Source organism: Lethenteron reissneri, chromosome 30 (assembly GCF_015708825.2).
Source record: "Lethenteron reissneri isolate LAM-NWPU_2019-01 chromosome 30, ASM1570882v1, whole genome shotgun sequence".
NCBI classification, from domain to species: domain Eukaryota; kingdom Metazoa; phylum Chordata; class Hyperoartia; order Petromyzontiformes; family Petromyzontidae; genus Lethenteron; species Lethenteron reissneri.
The window spans coordinates 10,996,007-11,017,858 of NC_083808.1; the positions used below are offsets into that span (position 1 = coordinate 10,996,007).

Below are 21,852 nucleotides of genomic sequence, written 5' to 3' on the forward strand. Positions count from 1 at the left end.
TTCCGGAGGTTTCCCTGGTGGATCCGTCCCATCACCTTTACCCCAGATAAATTCCCTGCTATAGATAAACCGTAACTGTATAAGCAAAGTACGCCCGGCAATAATACAGGAGATGGTCGCTCTTATTACACTCACTCAGGTGCCAGGAAGAGAGGCTCCGCCCATACAGTACCACTCACTCGGTACTGTTGCTACACTATAGTGCCATCATGTATGACACGACACATTCATTGGTTCATAACATTTGAAAAGCTTTGTAGTCGGTGTCTTAGTAGAAACTGGGAATGCTATATATTATAGACTAGCTTTACTACCCGGCTTCGCCTGAGACTTGGATTCTTGTCTTGGTTTAATACACGGCCTACGCGGAGGGTGGGGGGGGGGATGCGTGACGTCAGCAGGCACACTGCATAACGCTGCCGCATGAGGGTGACATCACAGATGTGACGTCATCGCTCGCCGTGTAAAATATATATTTTTATACTTTTTGCGTTGTGTACAGTCTGGAAGCTACCCACATGCCAAATTTCAAGTTTGTTGCATGTCGGGAAGTATGCTAAACATTCTGAACAGACACACGTTCACAAATTTCCCTTTTATATACATAGATGATAAAACTGTTCACACAATGCAATACAATTTAGATGTATAGAGTACCAAAATGTGAGCGTCAAAAACGTATTTGGTCACAACCAGAACAAATATGCAACACATAAATCATATTTCCATTTTTGCCCATCCTTTCCAAATAGAAATATCATTTGGATTTATCACAATGTGCACTTTCAATTATTCTTTGGTTCTTTTGGTAAGAACCAAAGAATCATTCCTGCAGTCACGAAAGCTCCAAATCAAGTGTGCACTTTAAATGTTTGTCATATTGTACCACTATTTAACACCGGTTCTCTTTAACTTAACATATGTGTTAGAAATGTTATACTTTAAGAATACAAGACGTTACTGCTGCACCATATTGGACATAGAATATGGGAAATGAAAAAACATGGTTTGGTTCAGTGACTCATCCGAGATATCACTCCACTTAAGTGGTTGCTGCCTGGCAACGTATGTGGTGTCCTGACTTTAAATTTAGAATTTATTCCAGAAAGCCGAAGTCTACAGACTCCAGCAGCAGGGGAGTCTTATATTGCCTTGCATTGGCCATTTCATTTTAAAAGAATGTTTTACAAGTGGGAGGAAACCAGAGTACATGCGAAAAACTCACGCACATTAATAGACAGACCTCTCACAAACCCTAGGAGCTTTATTTTCCACTTGACCATGATGCAGGCCTGTTGATTTGAGAGTATTCCAACACAGTACAATATCTGTCTTTCTCTCTTTTGTATGGCAGGGGGAAAAGGTACATTTTTAAAACATTTGACAGTTGAATGGTAAGGTATTTCAACCAATCCAAGGAGGCAGTCAACACTATATGAATTGAAGTGACACTGCCAGGATGTGTATGGATAGTGCATTAGCCGGTGATGTGGTTTGATGGTTGTGATTCACCACAATTCCAGTTTATCGATTTTTTTTACATTCCGTTCAAGTGTGGTTGATTTTAAATCTATATTGAAAAAATTTTTTAGAACTACTTTTTACGTTTAGTTTTATGTTTTTCGCCTACACCTCTGATTCACACGGTTGGATACGTACGGTCCCGAAAGAAGTTCATCATACATGATTGTCGTAGGACAGAGAAGCCTGGTCCTTCCACAGTTGGGTACTCGATGACCTTTTTGATTGCCACATCCAAAGTCACACCCCACGATTTCGTTCAACTGTTTGCACATGCCCGCAAATTTCTGCATAATGATCACTCGTGGTTTTGTTTTCTTTCTGTCTTGTCCGATGTGGTGGCGATAGATGAGCATCTGGTCGAGAGTAACTCCTAAGTAGCGGGGGTGGTGGTCGTGTGTTAGCAGTGTTCCACAGAAGTTGACATTGAATATTTTCGTATATATATTGGTCGTTGTTCAGGTAAAAACGGATAGGATGCTCTTGGAAGCGTTGGGCTTAAGCCTCCAATTCTTAAAGTCTCCTTATAAGGTCTTTTTATCTTTTTCGATGATCTTTCCCGTGTCCTGTTTTGTCTGGGCTTGGGTTTTCAGCGAGATGTCATCTCCGTATGTGAACTTGCGGGAGGATGTTGCCTGATTGTTGCTGGTGTAGAGATTAAATAGCGCTGGGGCAAACCTTCATGGGCTTCTGGCAGCTTCACCAAGGTGGACGGTGAACCATCAGCAGCTCAGAATTGCTGTGATGAGTCTGTCGGGCAGCAAGGCACGGCTGTCGGAATATTTAGCAGGCGACCCTTCCGCCATATGGTATCGTATCCCGAGGGGAGGTCAATGACCGCCGTTGCGGTTTTGAGCGGACGTTCGAAGCCTGCCTCAGTGTGACTTGTTAAATCAAAGCACTTTATCACAGAAGTTTGGGCCCATTTTGTACCCAGCTAGTTCCCTCGGGACTACATCCTTGAGCGTAGGCTTCCACCTTTGAAGCAGGAGTCGCTCCCGTAGCTCGTAGAATGACGCTGGGGAGGGAAATTGGGCGGTAAATTTTTGCATCAGATGCGTTCTTACCAGGTTTTAAAAATGGCTACAATCTTCGTAGCTTTTCAACCCTTTGGTACTACAACTAAGCAGGGGATGTCGTTGAAGAAAGTGGCCAGCCATTTTCTCGCTTGTGGTCCCAAGTTCTTATTACCCTGATTCAGGATAAATCCCATTGAGGCCTGTGGCTTTGCCATATTTCATCTGAGCTATACCAGAATCTACTCTCCCCCCCCCCCTATTGAGAAAGGACCAGAGAATGCAGGTTTTTGTTGTCAGCGGTCGAGAGTGCGGTTGAGGTTTTTTTTTGTAATATTTAAGTGTTGTGTTTTTTGTCGATTGGCGCTCGTGAATTTCTGATTAGCTGTCCAGCAATGTCATCAGGGCTGAACGTTTGTAATCTGGAGTCGCTGCTGTACATGGCGCGTTCTTGTAAAGTTAAGCGCCTCTGCTGTTTTGCCACCTTTCTGCTTACCAAGCTCAGTGACTCGAGCAGGGCTTTTGCAGTGTCCTTTTTTCTGATTGATGTTGAATTGTTGTATGTGAACATATCCTTGGTCTTAGCCACAGTTGACTCAATATTAATGATGGCCTGTTTACAATGTGTAAACATCAGTGCTAGGAAACAAAGGTGACCAAGCATGAGTGATGCCTGTTAGATTTGCACATTGTTTAGCCAAAATAGGTGTGTAGTGAGTCCAACTGAGTCGCAGACGTTCTTTAGAGGCAACATATTTATTTGTAACATAAACACGTAACACAAAGGGGTAACTGCCCCTTCACCAGATACAGCCTCGGGTGGTGGTGACCCAGCTAACTACCCTATACGGAGGAGTTACAGCTACGAAGGGTCGGACCTCACTCGGGTCCCTGCCACGTATTTATGCCTGTTGAGCGTCCAGCTTGTAGGTGTAGAGCTTCCAGCTTGTAGAATGCAGCGACCCCGGTCCCTCTTAGGGACCCGCCTTATATCCCCCTTGGTCGGGGCTGCTCCGCCCTTGGCCCCACCCGCCTTCTCGAGCCTTCTAGCTCCCCCTCGATCCCTCTCGAGAGCTCTCCCCGGTCAACCCGAGTGCCATGGCCCGGGGCAACCCTGCCCCTGGGCTGACACTCTCCCACTCCCTCTTGTGGGAGCCTGCATGACACGCCATGCGTGGTGCCCGCACTATCCCAGCGCACGCCAAGCCCCGCTAAGGCTGGTACTACACCCGCCTACGGGTTGTACGCGATGACAATGCATCGCGTGCCGTGGCCCTCTCAGGCCGGCACCATACAGTGACATCCCCGATGTCACTATAGGTGCTCACCAACTGTGTTTCTCCCTATCAATGAGGCTAAATGCGGGGATTCTTTTTAATTTACCGTGTGTAGTTTTTATATAATGGGAAAAAAAATCAAAATCCTATGCATATGTTGAGTCCTACAAAACATTCCACGGAGTTTACCAGTGGCTGTTCTAATGGGAGTCTCAAAAGGATTCTGAAATTCTGAGGGTTCGTTATTAATTTTACAGAGTGACCAAGAGGTCGCTGCAATTACTCACTGTTCATAATCCAGGCTAAGAATCTCTGAGTCACCTCCTGAGGCTTAATGAGAATGTCACTACGCTTTACTCTTTGGTTCTTTCGGTAAAGTCACGTAGATATAAATTAAAATAAATTCAATCACGACGTTTCGGGCGCAACACAAGTGTCCGTCATCAGGTGGGACAACCACAGTAATTGCTGAAGTGTGCTTTGCCATATAAAACTGGCATGCCAGCTTGGTTGATGCTATATCTTTAGGAAAATTATCATAATGGTGTCGGATTGACATCTGTGTAGTTATAGAGTACCTTTCCATCACAGACAATAGAATGCCATTGATTAGGAACTAGGAGCTTGGCTTTGACTTGAGCAGGTGATGTTCGCTACCAGATTGTATCAATTTGATTTGTGGAGCAGAGCCTTTTCCAGAAATACCAATAGCATAACTGAGCCCATGCAAGTGGCGCACATACAACAGTTGAGTTTTTTTTATTGCAGTGCAGGAGGCTTATGCTTATTCCATTGATGCTTCACGTATATTGTTCTTGATTTGTATTCTGTCATAAAAAAAAATTGTATTGTAACGTTGTGCCCGGCTGTACAGTACTCCAAATGAGGTGATGATGAAATGTGACACTGATACAAAAGCATGGTACACTATTGTACGGAGCCATTAGTTTTGTTAAGCATATTTGACCCTGTGAGTAGGTCCTTACTGTCAGCATAGATGGAAATATTTGGCTTTTGGTGTCACTTTGAACCCCGTTTATTTGAATGCACGTGGCTGCTTGCATTCTCAAACATACAGAGAAGAATACTCTGAAGATAACTGCAACTGCTGATAGCTTTCAAGTTTCAGAGACATTTCATGCATTCATTGTGTTTTTTTATTATCTTGTTTAAAGAACGGGGCTTTCATTGTGTGTTGTCTTTGTTTCTGATGTGGCTTTTTTATAGACTCTATCTTTGTATGTGAGTGTGTGCATGTGTGCATGTATGTATGAGGAGCAGTTGCCAGCATTCTGCATTAACATCCAAGCAACCTGGGTTTGATTCCTGGCCATGTAATAATATTTGAGTGTGAAGACTTTTTAAAAGGGTAACCTCCATTTAAGGAGTGTTTGGCATGTGAGTAGAAACAGGAACTCGACGTATGTGATGGAATATAAACACTGAAACGCTTCGCATAGACACATTCAGTCCACACGGAATCAAATCAGTGAGTGTAACAAATCTATCGTGATGTCTGCCATTTTTGTACTGGCACCTCGCAGCCCTCAGCGATATGCCTACAACACCTATACACTTGTAATCAACCAACCAAGCACAAATCAGGCTTAGCTTCATTAGCTAGCATGGTCCAATGAGATTTGGGGCATACAGCATGATTTTATACGTACGTGTACATACATCGACGTACGTGTACGTCGTCGGAACAGAGCCGGAATAAATACTAGAATAAAATAACTTTATCGGTACCGAGGCTCCACAAGGCCATGCGGTAGGGCATGTTGCACAGTTTGACGTAAGCTTATCATAGAATGCGGTCGTGTCGCTAGAGTTCTCTGTGGTGAGTACAGTGTCTTGAAATGCTGCAGCGCTACGCCTCTCTTTTTAAAATTTACATAAAACCGCTTGCGCATTCCGAGATTCAGGGGTGAACAGGACCCACCCTGCAACTTGCAGTCTCGGAAGGGGAAAGGGTCAATATCTGACCTATTCTGTACCTCTATTGAGGACAATGTGAAGTTAGTACCATGCGAAGTGTATGAACATCACCGCCTGGGAGACAGAGAGAAGTGGTGCTAGCCACATAATTCCACAATGTTGCTTTGCCTGTCTTAATCGGTGCTTGCAAACGGCTCATTGTTTGTGCATTTTGTGTATTTTTTTGCAGATATTCATTGAGCGATCCAGCAACAATAAGCATCTGAATACAATCAACATCCGGCACATTGCCAACTCCATCCGAACCCACGGCACGGGCATCATGAATACTACGGTGTGGGGCAATCATTCACACTCTCCCTCTTTGTTAAAGGAAAACTGAAGAGAAAATACATTGCTCTTATGGATACGCATGGGCTACATGACACACGTTTGATCTTTAGCATTGCGTAAAAAAGACTTGAAGTGATGTTAGGACCACAAGTGCTGTATCCCTGTGTCATTATGGCACACTGTAATGTAACTTTGAAATTCTTTTGCCATTATTGATTCGTAAAATGCATGTCAGATTGGTCACATAACCCATGTGCCAGTTCACACAACCTATGTGGTCTGTATACAGGGCACGCACTCTGTGTTTGGTAGCATCTGCCTTTAAAATGCTTTTTCTTAAAATTGCATTGGGTGTGTGGCGTGACAACTTCCCCAAAATGCAACACTTCTCCCAGTCATTCTCTTCACACGCGTAATTTTTTCCACCAATACCCAAGTATAGTCAGTTTTTACTTGTGTGCCACTGTTAGCCTTTTCCGGCTGTGGTTATCCCGATGCTGATTACTTTACCACTGCGATTCTCGCTATATGTCTGCATGCTACTTTGTGGTTTCTTTGAAATTAGGTATGCTCCTGTGATACGTCAATTGCACTTTTGTGAAAATCACTTCACTCTGTTGGTGGAAATATATCCCGTGTTTTCTATGGTGTGGGCCTCTTCCTCAATAGGACAATGATTGGTCTCGTTCTACAAATTGGTACTAACTTTATCGATCCTGTAGAGATGATGGGCTGAGTTGACTCCCAAACTGTGATTTTAACTCTCACAACCTTCTGATTGTGACTTAAGGATTCTTACCAAAATAAATTTATACACACATACACAAATATTTTCCATATTTTGTTTAGATGATTTATCCCACTTATTTAATAATGTTCACAATTACACAATCTGCACCAACAACCTTTAGTCATACTGTGAAGGGCAGCGTATACATCAAGCATAATTTATTCCACTTCCTGCTCTTCATCTGAGAAACAATTTTTTCATATTGCCTGAAACAACAAAGAAGGAATTTGGAGGAAGAGGAGAGTTACAAAAGAGATAGAGATCCATAATAAGATATTGAATACATATATATAACTCTGTAAATTGCTTCACAATGATTGAAGATGTCATACCAATGAATTGAGTGTATATCAGTAAAAATAAGGTTGATGATTGAGAGTTCACAGATGGTAGATCCTCTTAAAAGACATATAACAGAGATGTAATCTTAAAATGAATGGAAGAACCCTATGCAGATCTTAGCAAAAAATATTTCTGTCTCTGAAATAAAAACCCTTTCTCAAAACGCACGTATGTCAAATTAGTTAAAAAATTTGATTCCAGAAAAATGCAATGATTTAATGTTTGGAGTGTTTGATCTCGCTCTGCAATCGCCTTCATTCGCCGAAGCTGTGTTCCGGTGTCGCTCTGCAGGTGAACTTCACGTACCAGTTCTTGAGGAAGAAGTTCTTCATCTTCAGCCAGTTCATGTACGACGAGCACATCAAGTCGCGGCTTATCAAGGACATTCGCTTCTTTAAGGAGACAAAGGACCAGAGCAACCCAAAGGTGACCTCAGCATAATTGTCGCTGCTTGTAACAATCTCAGCCCAATCATAGATGACTGCACAAAATATGCCATTGCATTTGGTTTTACACTTGGTTTGGCTAAATTCTGCCTCTTAGAATAACAAAAAATATCTAGTTTTACTGCCATGTGACAAAACAGTCCTTTTGGATAGTTTTTGGGAAGGTGTGTCCCCTATTGTGTCAAGGGTTAAGAGCACTTTAAGGATTTTTGTGAGAATTCCTGTGACAAAATATTTTTATTGTGAAACTCCCAACATAGGAATGTATAATTTCCACCGTAGGTTTCACTGCAATTTACAAATGGCATTGCAAACATTACGCACGAGTTGAAAACCTCAATATTGCTCATTTCAGCAAATGTATGATTAACTATTCACATAGTGGAAAATAGTCTAGCATAAACTCTTTCTAAAACATAAATATAGTGCCTATGCATCATGGATATTGATTCGCGCATATCTGCGTGCAAATAATTAAATAAAACTGTACAATTTAATCACGCCTGCAGTAACATTCACAGCATATAAGGGCTTTTAAGAAAATGCCTGACAAGTGCTATGGAAAAATGATTGTTTTGTGGTCATAATACAAATTATCTATGAGGTGTTGATTAATGTAATTTGCAAATACTATCAAATTTGCATTATGTTGTATGAAAATTGCGTAAAAGTGAATATCGTATTTGGTAGTTTAGTAAAATGTGCAATTACACATTTTAAATCACAAAATGAATTGATTAGGAGAGATTAGTATCAATGTTCACACCCTTCCAGCTTGTGTGATGGTCGTGGTTCTATTATTTATAATTCTGCTTGCTGGTGTTGGCAGTACCCGTTTGAACGTGCAGACAAGTTCAACCGCGGCATTCGCAAGCTGGGGGTGAGCTCGGATGGACAGAGCTACCTGGACCAGTTCCGTCAGCTCATCAGTCAGATCGGTAAGGTTGTGTTCTTTGTACGTCTGTGGTGTTACCTCGAATAGGCACAATGACGTATTTGTCTGACCTTTTTCACCTCTTGCTGGAGGGAGGAAAAGGTTGAATATTTAATTAAAATAATACATTGAAAATTAGGTTTTGTACCCTGGTAAAAACGTGTTTCTCTTGTCCCATACTGCTGGCCACACCGGTCCAGTGTTATCAAAACATTCAGAAATTTCTCTCAGACCATGAAACGCGTTGCGGATGAGGTTTTTAAAAGCAGGCACTAAGTGCCCTCTACAACCATATTCGCACTTCCCCATCGCCTAACCCAGGGGTCGGCAACCTACGGCTCCGGAGCCGCATGCGGCTCTTTACGGGCTGCTTCTTGACGATGAGTACGTATGTACTCAGATGCATTGCGGCTCTTGAAATACTGAATTTTGTACCGAATTGGAAAGAAATGGCTCTTCTTGTTATTTTGGTTGCCGACCCCTGGCCTAACCCATTAGCCTCACTATTGGTAGCAAAGCACACTCCCAGTAGGTGGACACACAAATAAATTAAACACTCTCTTTCCACGGACTTTTTCTCAAATTAGGAACCGCCAGTGCATATAATTAATGTCTTTTTAATCTTAATTGTGGACTACTGAAAATAGATTAATAATGGTGGCAAGTTTGGGGGGGAGGGGTAGCTGTGGGGGTGTGCCCCTGCTCCAAACATCATCCATGGACACAACTTAGGCCATGTAGAGAAGAGGGGGAGAAGTGAGAAGTCTGACATTGAACAGAGCACAAGGAGTGGTCACTCCTCATATTGGAAGTGTAAGTATATTGAAAGGAGGCTATGGACACAGGCAGAACGAATATGTGCCATTTACCTCTTCATCGAAAGATGAACCCTGGCAGACTCACCCAATGATCGCGAGAAGTAGCCGTTTGTGGGGACGCATGGGTGGGGAACTGGTGGCCAGCTGTATGTACGAGCGAAATGAGTGTTTCCAAGGTACCATGCCTCTTTTTCTCATTATCGTATACAGCCGGCCACCGGTCCAATGTTATTTGTAACATTCAGCAACCATAGCAGAGCTGGTACCTGGAGGAGGGAGAGGCTACTCATTATATAGCAGCAGTCAACACTGCTCTTCCGAAGAAGGCGCCTTGCGAAGCCAAGGTGTCCAGTCTGTCATACTGGACAACCGCGTGTTTAAATTTTGATTTAAATCTTTCGTGACTGCAGGGATTCATATTCTTGGTTCTTTCGGTAAAGTCACGTAGAAGGGAAATATCTATTTATTATTTTATTATTTCCCTTCTACGTGACTTTACCGAAAGAACCAAGAATATCAACCGTGTGTTTGGTGACCTCCAAGTAGCCGCCTTGCAAATGACATCCACTGACACGACATGTTGAATGCCCTGGCCCATGAAATCACCACTAGCCTAGTGGAATGGGCTATCAACCCCACTGGGGGATCCTTCTCAGCTGGCGAGTAGAGCAGTTCCTAATGCACTCCTTTGGCCACACGGAATTACAGGAGGAACAGCTATTGCGATTTCCGCCAGCCCGCTGTCCTCTGGAGATAGAATTTGAATGCTCTCACCGCATCTAAAGTGTGGAGCGCTCTTTTGTCCAAAGTGAACGGCACAGGACACATTGTAAAATGCAGCTTCTGCTGCAAATGAAAGGTCGAGGCTACCTTAGGCAAAAACTGAGGAGAAATCGTCAACGCAACCTTGTCCAACTGGAAGTGCACGAAGCGGTATGGGCCGACAATGCCTGCAGTTCTCCCGCCCTACTGGCCATTCACGATGGCCACCAAAAAGATGTTTTTTAACCCTTTCCCATTCCGATGACGTACTTCATTCGAAATGGAATCGGAAGTAAAAGGCCACGTTGGAGGGCGTGTTGCACAGTTTGGCACCAGCTATCATAGGGTGCGGTCATGTCACTACAATTCTCTGCGGTGAGTACAATGTCTTTGAAAACAGCGGCACTATGCCTCTCTAAAATTAACGCTAACCACTTACACATTCCGAGATTCAGCAGTGAATGGGACCCACCCTGCAACTTACAGACGTCTCAGAATGGGAAAGGGTTAAGGTCACTAATCACTCTGAAACCGTAGCCATCGGTTCAAACGGGGGAGGGGGGGGGGCACAAGAGAGTATCCAACTTAAACCTCAAGGGGCCACCGACGCTGGCCGCCTAGTAGGGCTCCCCAGAGCCGAGGCTCTCAGGAGCCGAGACAGCACTGACGAAGAACCCACCGGGACTTCGAGCACACGGTCGTGAAAGTCAGAAATAGCCAAAAGGCGAACCTCTATGGACGCTGTCGACCTGCCGCTTAACAACTGTTATCTCCGCCTGGAGATTGGCAGATTGAAATAGTGGCACATTTCTAAAGTCAGGGCAATTTGGTTATAAGCAGAGGCAGGAAGGAGGTGTGCAGGATGAGAGACTGGAGATGCATGGAGCAAGAGAGGCAGAGTGTGGTACAGTCGAAGAGATGAATGCAATGAGAGAGAAACAGAGAGACATGACAGGTTATGGAGTGCAAAGAGCAGAGACATGACGTGGAAATATATTGAGAGATAAGCAGATGGCATGAGAGAGGTAATGAAGTGAGAAACTGTATAGAGAGATATGAATCATCAGAGTTGTAGTTGGCGTGGGAGAGAGAGAAGCAGAGTATGAGAAACATCGTGTGTAATTCGTGACTTTTCTAGCCGAAAATTTAATTCCCTGAATCATGGATTTAATCAATTGTTATAATGCCCTGTAAAAATATTACACTATCTTAAAAAAAAAAAATCCTCTCTATGTATCTTGGTGATATCTGTCTGCTTATATGTCTGTCTATAGTTTTATGGTTAGATTCTATGTCGCTATTTCATTATACCTGATGATGATTGCTTGTGTTGCAATCGAAACGTCGTATGCTATTATTTAATTTAATTTATTATTTGATCTTTATACGTGACTTTACCGAAACAACCAAAGAATATTACACTATTTCACTGTATTATTCCATCGTGTAGGAAAAAATTGGCAAAGCGCATTGCACCAGGTGTCAAGTGGAGTAGGTTGATGTTTCAGCCTGGTCATCAATGACATAAAAAGCACCATTACATTTCTAAATCATATTTGGCTAAATTACAGCAGCGAGAATTAAAATATCAGTTTATCATGTGAAGAACGTTCTTGTTGCAGCAAAGCAGATGAGAAATTGCTGCCCCCTTGTGTGGATAAGAGGTCTTTTGAAGGGATCTCAGAAGTAGGTTTGTGTTATCTACTTCCACAGACCGTTCGCCAACATGCAGTTGGATTTTCTCATGACATGATGCCGATAGCACACTCGATACTATTGTGAAAAGAAAAAAACAATTCTTGAAAAAGTATTTATAGTTTGTGTCATTCTAATTGAGTAATGTATTGTTGGACAAATCCCACTATGACGCATTGGTTAAATATGGAAGCTTGTAATTAGCAGATTGCTGTTTCAAATCACACTGGGGTAACCCAATTAATGGGACGTCAACAGCGGTTGACCTATGGAAGAGACTTCCACTGACGCATAGGAATATGGATTCACTTACTCTTGGTCACTGTTTAATGGAGATCGGCACCATCACATATTCATTTGGACAGGAAATCACTGCTGGCATGTTTTTTGTTGCAAAAAAAGAATTGCAAATATGTTTAATTACACACATGTAAACGATCCAGCAACATTTCAAGTTAATTCACTTTTATTTAGGCATTTTCAATTACTCATCCATATGCCTGGATGTGCCGTTATTGCTTGAAATTATGCAAAATACAGGTGGCCACAGTACTTGCTTTGAACCAATGGCATGTATTTTGTACACGTAATACACTCGCAGTAATAACCAGGTCGGCCTGCTGGATTTGAACCACAAACACTTGGGCCATGCCACTGCCTCTTTGGCAAAGCCTCCCAAGCCAAGACCCTCCTGAAGCTGCTTGGGGGCTCAATGAGGTTTTTTTTCTTGATAAAATTAACACGTATGAAATGTATGTCTTTTCTACACGGATATGCAGGGAATGCCATGGGCTACGTGCGTATGATCCGGTCTGGAGGACTCCACTGCTGCAGCAATGCGATCAGGTTTGCCCATTTTTCAGTTCCATTATGCATGTTAAGATAGTATGTGATTATATTGCATTTAGATTAATTCAATGAACAGAATTATACAAACGAAACGGTGGGAAAAACATTATAAGCATCGCAAATGAGACGGTGAAAATTACACGAAAAAATCTATTTGGCTCAATTGCCATATGATATATAATGAATTAATATACTCCTTCATCCTATCAGGATGATGCCTTTGATTGGAATGGCTTTTCATTCATTGCTGGTTTTGCGCTCTACTTTTTCGAGCAGCAAGTGTAAAGCATCGTCCGCAACTCTTGCACCATTCAATCAGGCTGTCATCTCTGTCCTTTGAAGAACATCAACTGCCCAGAAGAAGAGGCTAATATAGATTGTTCTTTTATACTGTAGTGGTAATGACAGCGATGATGAGGTTTTTTGTGCTTGTGAATAGCCTCTCAATCAGCCATCCAGTAAAATGTACGCATTGAATTACCAAAGCACGCTGCTTTCTCTCACATGGCAATTAAAAGACCCTGTGACATCAACATCGTCAATGAGAATGGTACACAAGTGTGCTGGGTTTTTTTTTACAACACCATGGTTAATTTGCAATATTGAGTGTAAACACTGTAAACTTGCCCGACAAAATGCTGGATACCCATGTCTCCTGCAAAATAGGGAATGCATATAAGTGGGCTTTCAACTCGCAAAGTGCAGGACATTAGTGCCATTTCAGGTGAAGTAAGTATTGGTAAAGCAGTGCCTCACCAAAGTTGGTACATCCGGATTCAATCCATGTTGGACCAAGTCTTCAATGATTGCTAAGGTGTCAAGTACAGGAACCTTGGTGAACAGAGTGACTACATCAAAGCTGACAAGCAAATCGTCTGGAGACAGTGAGATGTCCTTGATTAGAGAGACCAAGTGAGCTGAATGAAGTACTGCTGAGAAAGTCTTGCCCGTGAATGGAAGCAAGGTCTCAGACAGAAATCGGGCTAGTTTATAGGTAGGTGAGTTGATGGTGGAAACGATGGGATGGAGTGGAGTACCTTCTTTATGGATTTTTGGAAGACCATAGAATCTGGGTGGTCTAGCAGCAGAAGGTTTAAGGGAGAGCTGCTTGTTTCGTTGGATTAGAGAAGTCGAATTTGTGATGATATTGTTGGTTTTTGTAGCGAGGCGGTTGGTAGGATCTTTCTTGATATTGGTGTAACTGCCATCATTAAGAAGGTCCTGGATTTTGTTGTTGTATGTGGTTTTATCCATGATGACAGTAGCATTGCCCTTGTCGGCTGAAAGAATGACTGTCATCTCTCTTTTTCAATTTAGCGAGTTCAGAGCGCTCGTTTTTGCTGGTTATTTCCCAGTGGTTGGGGTGATAGCTTTCCAGGTTGTGTAGTCTGAATTCATCTTGAGGGCTTTGTGTACATGCTCCAGTTCACTGGCTAGATGGTGATGGTCGGAAATACAATGAGCTCTATGGTGTAGAGTTTTGATGAAGGAATTCTTCTGGCATGGATGGTGGTGGGAGTCAGGTTTTAGGTAGGCATCCGTATGGGTGGCTTTCCTGTAGACAGTGTCCCATTGAGCCATCAGGTTTTTCAATTAAAACATCCAAGAATGGTAAATTGCCATTCTTTTCCACCTCCATAGTGAATTTAATGGCTGGGTGTATAGAATTGATGTGGTTGAAGAATTAGTCCAGAGCTGGTAGGCCATGTGGCCAGATAACGAACGTGTCATCTACATCGTGATATTGTTATTATTATTTTTATCTATGTGGCTTTACCGAAAGACCCAAAGAATATGAAGTCCTGCAGTCACGAAAGCTTTAAGTCAAGTGATATAATCTATTTCTCACATTAGGGGTGGATGTCAGTTTGACTCCCAGTTGGCACTGTGGATCACTCACTGTTTGTAAACTCCCACAGATTTGTTCCTGACCTTGAGGACATCGTGAACTTTGAGGAATTGGTGAAAGAAGATGGCCTTTCAGCGGAGGCCATAGCAGCTGCCAAGTGAGTTTAGCGTTTTGTTCAGGTTTTAGCTCTGCAGAGCATTGTGATTTCACTTCATAATTTAATTGCTCAGATATAATTATGCAAAATATAAAATCATAAGAAGATTATAACGACTGAAAGAGATTTAGAGGACAAATTGACAATGGAAAACTATTCATTTGTCCTGGTCAAATGCCTCCGACGGGAACTTCCCACTTAATTGGCACATGAAATGCTAGGTTTTGAATTCAGGCAGTCACTCGTATTAAAATCACATTTTTTATTGGAGTGAGTTGATGTTCTCAACCTGTTTAAACAAACTATAATTTGAATCTAGTGTTTTTTGGAGCCCAGCTCAGCTCTGGTCGGTAAAATGAAATGGAATTTTGCCAGGCTGGTTATAGGTTCGAAAAATGTTCCATCTTATTTGCTTGAGAGATAATAAGTGAAATATGAAGCTTGAATTAAAATACATTTTCACCCCATTGTCAACATGGTCTCTGTGTGTGTCCCTTTGAAATGTTCCTGGGCAGGCACCTAGATGCAGTCCTTGGAACCCTGACAAGGAACTTTGCAGAGGGAACTGAGTACTTTAAGATGTTGGTGGATGTCTTTGCTCCCGAGTTCCGCAGCTCCAAGAATATGCATCTCCGAAATTTCTATATCATCGTCCCTCCACTGGTAAAGGAATAAACATGTCGGCTCTCAGAATGCACATCTAACAATAACATTTATTTTTTCCAAAAGAAATGAGTTTCAATATAACACTCTTTGTCTGAACATTCCTGCTTAAGATGTTTGGCCATTTTTTTTACAAGTAAGGAAATAGCACTGAGAAATTTCGATCAACTGGTTCATGAACCCATGTGCTTGAGGTGTCATCGTCAGCAGGCCATTGGGTTGGAAGTTTAGCAGAATATTATTGTGTGATCCCCACCAATCTTGCCTCCAGAGTACTTGAGTATAGTCAGTAGCTGGGCATTTTTTTCACTAATGCACCACGCATTAAGGTTTTAATGTCTCACTTGACATTTTAATTCGTGAAACTTCCTGAGGTTTTATCAAGAAGGTTTGGCGTAAGTTGCAATTGCTTCCATCGGAACATTTTGTATGTTGCTCTTGAGTTTAAGTTCTGCCAAAATTGAAATAATTGGTGCTCTTTCTGTTCCAGTGATTACCGTGTTTCATGGTACGGTGTTATGCCCTCTGTGGATTTGCCCCAAACACTACGCTGAATATAAATTGTTGGCTCCCACATATTACTTGCTGGGCTTACCTCTTATGCGTTTGTCTGAAGTACAGGGATTGATATATTTTGCATTGTAGGCAGTTTATTTGGACAAGTGGTGAGAGATTAAGATGTAATCTGGAAAAGTTTTAAATGGCGCTATTCGGTATGTGGATGCCTAACTTTCATTCATAGCTGGCTCAAATATCAGATTTACAGTCCCCTATAAGTGCTTGCTTGCTTTACAATGTAATCTGTAGCTTGTGCATTCAAATCCTGGTTGGATGGTGACTGAGCAAAATGTTGTTAAAATCAATACAACTTCGTGGGAAGTCAACAATGATCATCCTACAGAGATATTGGTCTCCACCATAGGAATGTGGAATTAGCATTTTAGGCAAAGGGCCAATAACAAAGATCACTTGAATCAAGTAGTTATTTTCATGAAGTTCAGTCATTTTTTGCCAAAATGAGCAAAATTGAACTTTCGAAGAGATATTATCAAGAATGTCTATCTTTCATAACCATCAAACTTTTATACATTGCCCTAAGCATGTGCATCTCCCCATGAATATAATTAAAAGTCAAATTAAGGTGTATCTCTTCTTAATTAAAAACATATGTAACACGCATATATTTTTGTTGGCTGTGGGAGATCCTGAGCCAGCAAGGAAAATTCCATCACTGAAATAGTGGGGACCGGTTTGTTGGCAAGACAACCGTTGTTGACTTCTCACAAAGTGGTACACATTCTCAGCACTTTGGAGACATGATGGGCTTGCCTTGGCTACCAACCGGGGATTTGAGCTGGTACCTTTTCTATCAACAGTGCTGACCATAGTAAACGTTGCATTGTTGGTTCAAGACTGCTGTATTATTGATCTTTTGATGTTATGCCATTGTCTTTTTTTAGACACTGAACTTTGTGGAGCATTCCATCAGCTGCAAGGACAAGCTGAACAAGAAAAATAAAGTGGGTGCTGCCTTCACCGATGATGGCTTTGCTATGGGTAAGCTGTATTTATTGAATACAATTGTGAACTTGAAAGCAATGCTTTGGAGGACAAAACACATCCAATATTGAATACTCTTCACCTCGCTTTGAAAAATGTGCTTGTGCAGCTGAAAAGGTTATTGCGATAGCAGGTTTGAGGATATTTGGTGCTGTTATTTTTGACAGCGCACTTTGCACAATATTACATTCCAAGATGACTGCGTAGTTGGAGAATGTTGAAATGTATCCTCCTATGAAATTGATAATTGTTAACAGTGACTAAAAACTCGTTTTCTCAGAGAGGTGGCCTGGTGACTTGGGGCTCAGAAGCACCAAGCCACCACTGCTGAGATCCACGATTAATATCCAGGTTCCCATACCTGTGGATTCTCAAATGTAGCATAACCAATAGCTGCCCAAAACGAATATCACGTTGATAATTTTTTTACTTAATCTTGCCAAATTCCAGTTCTGAATGAAAACAAGCAAGCCATTTGACTGCTATGTCTCTGTCTTGATTTTAAGCTTTTGTGACTTCAGGAATCCATACTCTGGTTCTGTCGGTAAAATCACGTAGGTAGAAAAATAATAAATCACGACGTTTCGATCGCAACACAAGAAATCGTCATCAGGTGGGACAACCACAGCAAGAAAATAAACTGCTGAAGTAGGCGAGAGATCTGCTGTGGCACGAGGTTATATAGGCCTTGGCAGTAGTGGGGGAGAGGACGCGGTGGGGCATAAAGTGGACCCCGCAACAGCACCAGGGTCACTCTCTTCCACCCTGCAGCCGACCTCTCCAGTGCTGCCGTGGTGGCCCACTTTACTCCAGTGACCCTGGTGCTGCTGCTGGGTCCACTTTATGCCCCGTCTCCTCAACCCTTCTCTCTCCCCCCCCCCCTACTGCCGAGGCCTATATAACCATCTCTCGCCTATTCTAGATTTGAAGCTTTCGTGACTGCAAGGATTCATACTCTTTGGTTTTTTCGGTAAAGTCCCGTAGGTAAAAAAATGTACTTAAATTAATGAAAACAACTAAATTAAATCACGACGTTTCGGGCGCAACACAAGCGTCCATCATCAGGTGGTCTACTGTTTTACGGTCTGCCTCAGCAGCAGACCATACTTTCCCACCGGATGATGGACGCTTGTGTTGCGCCCGAAACGTCGTATGCCATGTCTCTAGTCACGCATGTGGGAAAGTGAATTGCCTGGTGTGTGGATAAAAGTGGTCACTTGAAGGAATTTCAGAAGTTCTGTAAAATTGCCTTCATTCTGGACAATACACTGCTCTGTGAGAGCTCAAATGTGTACCTCATTTCATGATGTGACACAGATAACACAAGTAGGATAAAATTGAGTATAAAGCAAACTAAATTAGAAATCAGTGGTGGCTTTCCACATGAATTGCATTTTATATTTTGGTTTTTTTTCAACACTACACATTTTCAAAGTATTTTATCATGAAATGTGCAATGGCTTCATACAGAGTTATGTCTTTAGATGTTGCAAGGTGACTTTTCAATGACGTTTTCACATATATAGACATTTTGTCAATTGTTTTTATAGTTGAAAACTTAATTACAAAGAACAAAAAGTGCAGTGTCGTATTTAAAAATATATAAATAGCAACCCACACATCCTTTGGACGCGACTGTCCATCCGTCCGTCCCTCCCAACTTAAATAGAGCCCTGTCTTTCTCCACCTTTACCTTGCCTTCTCTGTGACGTGTATCACAATTTGTCCTGATTATCTCACGTTGTTTCTCTCTGTTTCTCAATGCTGCCCCCTCTCCTCCCTTCGCTGTATGTCACCCACTTTCCTCCCCCTTTTTTCTCCGTTTCTCTCTCACCTATCACTCTCCTTATTCCCACCTCTCCCTTTCTCATCTCAATCTCTCTCTTGCCTCTCCCTAGCCTCTTTCCCTCTGCTCGCAACGTTCCCTCTCTGTCCTCATTCCATTTTGCTCTCTTTCTACTCCGTTACATGCCCTTTGACTCTCTCCCTGCCCCTCTCCTCACCATCTCTCCCTCTCTCTCTCCCTGTTCTCTCTTCCTAATCTTCCTCTATATCTCTCCTCTGTCTCTCACCCACACCTTGCTCTATGTCCCTCCCTCACCTCCCTCCTGCACCTTCCTCTGTGTCTCTCCTCTCTTGCATTTGTGGGGGATACGTGTCTGGGGTGGAAGGTGGGTTGGGAGGAAGACGTGACGTCAGCGTGCAGTAATCAGTCTCAAAGCTGTGGGATGCGGGTGATGTCATTCCGCCGATGTGCGTGATAGCACCATCACTTCGCATGTGCACTTGGGAGCATGGCACCCAGCATGACAGGTATCCACCCAGACTATCCTGCTATAAAACGTTTGTCTCGTTTAATATGAAAAAAAAAATTATTTGCAATATGCATTAACTGCAGACATGTATAATGTTAGTATATTCAAAACTGCACAGTGACATGCACATTTACAATGCGAAAGCAAATTTTCTTGGTTTGGTAATAAACACCCAGAGTTTTGTAGGCATGGCCATGTGGATAAATGTTTCCAAATGCATCACTTGAAGGAATTTTCATGGAAGAAGTTCCGTGAAAATCTTCTTACAGGCACATCTTTTTTCCAACCTTTACCCCCATGACATCAAGAATGGGTTTCGAGGGTGTCCCAGGAAATAGTGTGTGGCTATCTTATTAAATGGACCTCCCAGTCCTCGTTTTCCAACTCCCTTCATGCTATTTCAGCCTATTGAGGTCGACTTATCATGCCCGGATTGTGAAGCTAGCATCCTTTCCCGATGGCTGTGGATACGTGGCATACACAAGAAGGTAGCGTGAGTCAATAAACAGCCCCGATGAAAGGGGTGGCAGATCTCATGGGATCAGTTCAGCCTGATAGGTTTGCTTTTGTGTAAATTAGTAATTATTGAGTGAGGAATGCTCAGGACTATGGCCGGATAACCTCTTTTTAGCAATGATAAAGGCAATGAGGACACGTAATAACTTCTCGCTCTCATTAAGAATAAACATTTTTTTACGGTATTAAAGCCTTCAGGGTAATAATGCATATTTTAACACATTGGTATATTCAAACTTACTTTCCTTATATAGAGGCATAGATGTGGTGACCACGCTTCTGCGCTCTTGTGCAAAGTGGGGGGGGGGATTACTGAGTCAACGTACATTGTGCATGCGCATTATGTGAGCCCTTTGATCTTGTACTTTCTGTCCATTGTGTGTATTAAAATAGCCTTACCAACGGTAATCCCTATTGAAGTATGGTGCCCTGTATACGCATGCATTTAAATAATGTATTATTTGATGATTTGCTTCCGCGCAGCACTAAGTGGGTAGCTATCCGAACGGTTAAAATTATTTTTATTTATTTCAATTTCGATAGATTCTCTAATTAGTCTTGGCCAGTAGTAGCTGGTTGTGCACAGTACTTCAACATTATCAAAATTAATTGAGTGTCCTTGTTGGCATGCGTGTTTTGCTACTGCTGACAGTTGTATTTGGGAGTATTTAATAGTTCTCTGATGTTATTTTAGTCTCGTGCTGATCATTCGTCCTGTTTGCCCAACATAACATTTCCCACAAATGCAGTTAATCCTGTACACTCCTTCTGTTGATCGCTTCGGTAGATTGGAAATGTTGTGGCTTGGCTCTCCAACACACCGGTGTGCTGAAATGGTGACGAATTGGCACGTTCTGTTTATGTGACAACCCTTACTAGTTGACTGTCGGTTGGTGGCGGTTTTTAACGACACAATTATATATTTATGCGATCTAACCCAAAAACACTCTATGGATGATATTGGTCATGAAAGCCTAAAGTGTTAAACTCAAGCTTACTTTTCTGCTGGTTGAGTGTACAACACCTGAAGGCAAGCTGTGAAATATATAAAACAAGTGTAATGATGATGAAGATATTTTAAACAGTTAGTCCTGGTCTTTTCCTTTCGGAACTCATGATAAAAATAAACACTGGCCCTATCCCAATACTGAGCAGTGCTCATCTCAACTGGGAGGCCTCAGCCATTGGTGGAAATTCCATTTGTCTATGGAAAGGGACATTGGACAACTTTTTTTAGCAAGTCAAGCACTAAACACAAAACCATTTGGCTAGACTATGATCAACATTGTCTTCAACATATTCAATGTGTTGTACTGCTGTGAATACAATTGTCATGCTGTTCAACAGTTTTTTTTATTTAAAATACAGTTTTTAAGAGCTCAAGCAGTCATGATTTGTAATGTTTAAGTGTGCAGTTGATATGTTTGCAGATAAAAATTTATAGCAATCATGAGATGAATGAAAATTATTATTAGTTTTGATTGCTGTAGTGTTTGCAATTGCATATAAATGCAATCCTGCTGTTTAAATAGCATTAAAGCACCGTCCAGCTCCACAATCACACATACCCACGCAGCCTTGTCAGCTCTGAGAAGCAATTATTTATACAGCCTGACATCAAGATTACTTCCTCAAATTAGTTTTACCTGCTGGGACCTCCAAATTTAAAGTTTCTTAAGAGTGGGATGGCTGCTAAAAAAAATATGAAAAAGATGCCAAATGTGGTCCTGCCTGCCTCTTAACTATTACTGTCACCATGCTTTTTAATTTACTTTCGGTTGCTGGTTCCTGATTAACACATAGACAGCTGTGTAGCTTCACAATCCATGATGGAATAATGTGCGTTAGCACATTTACGCCATCGTCGATTTTAGATGCTGTGCCGGTAGACTGACCTCGTGTAATTGTACGGTCCAGGAATCACAAAACAGACCATCTGTTTCACTGCGCCACAACTTCCAGACTGTAGACCTCTTAACCTGCAGCATAAGTGTGTGATATTCCTCCGATTGCTGGCAAGCAGATTCAGTCCAGGGCATCTCGGTTCTTCTCCAAATGCGTCACGATCCAA

The 21,852-nt window shown here is 42.1% G+C and overlaps 1 protein-coding gene across 2 annotated transcripts in view; it reads left to right on the forward strand.

Moving 5' to 3' along the window:
* WASHC4 (WASH complex subunit 4) overlaps positions 1–21,852 on the forward strand; it is a 99,559-nt gene that overhangs the window by 62,899 nt on the left and 14,808 nt on the right. For both annotated transcript variants that reach the window (XM_061563058.1, XM_061563059.1), the window contains exons 24-30: positions 5,982–6,086; positions 7,509–7,643; positions 8,493–8,601; positions 12,652–12,718; positions 14,641–14,727; positions 15,243–15,390; positions 16,851–16,947. In XM_061563058.1, the coding sequence (XP_061419042.1) occupies positions 5,982–6,086; positions 7,509–7,643; positions 8,493–8,601; positions 12,652–12,718; positions 14,641–14,727; positions 15,243–15,390; positions 16,851–16,947 (748 nt within the window). The remainder of the gene's footprint in view (positions 1–5,981; positions 6,087–7,508; positions 7,644–8,492; positions 8,602–12,651; positions 12,719–14,640; positions 14,728–15,242; positions 15,391–16,850; positions 16,948–21,852) is intronic.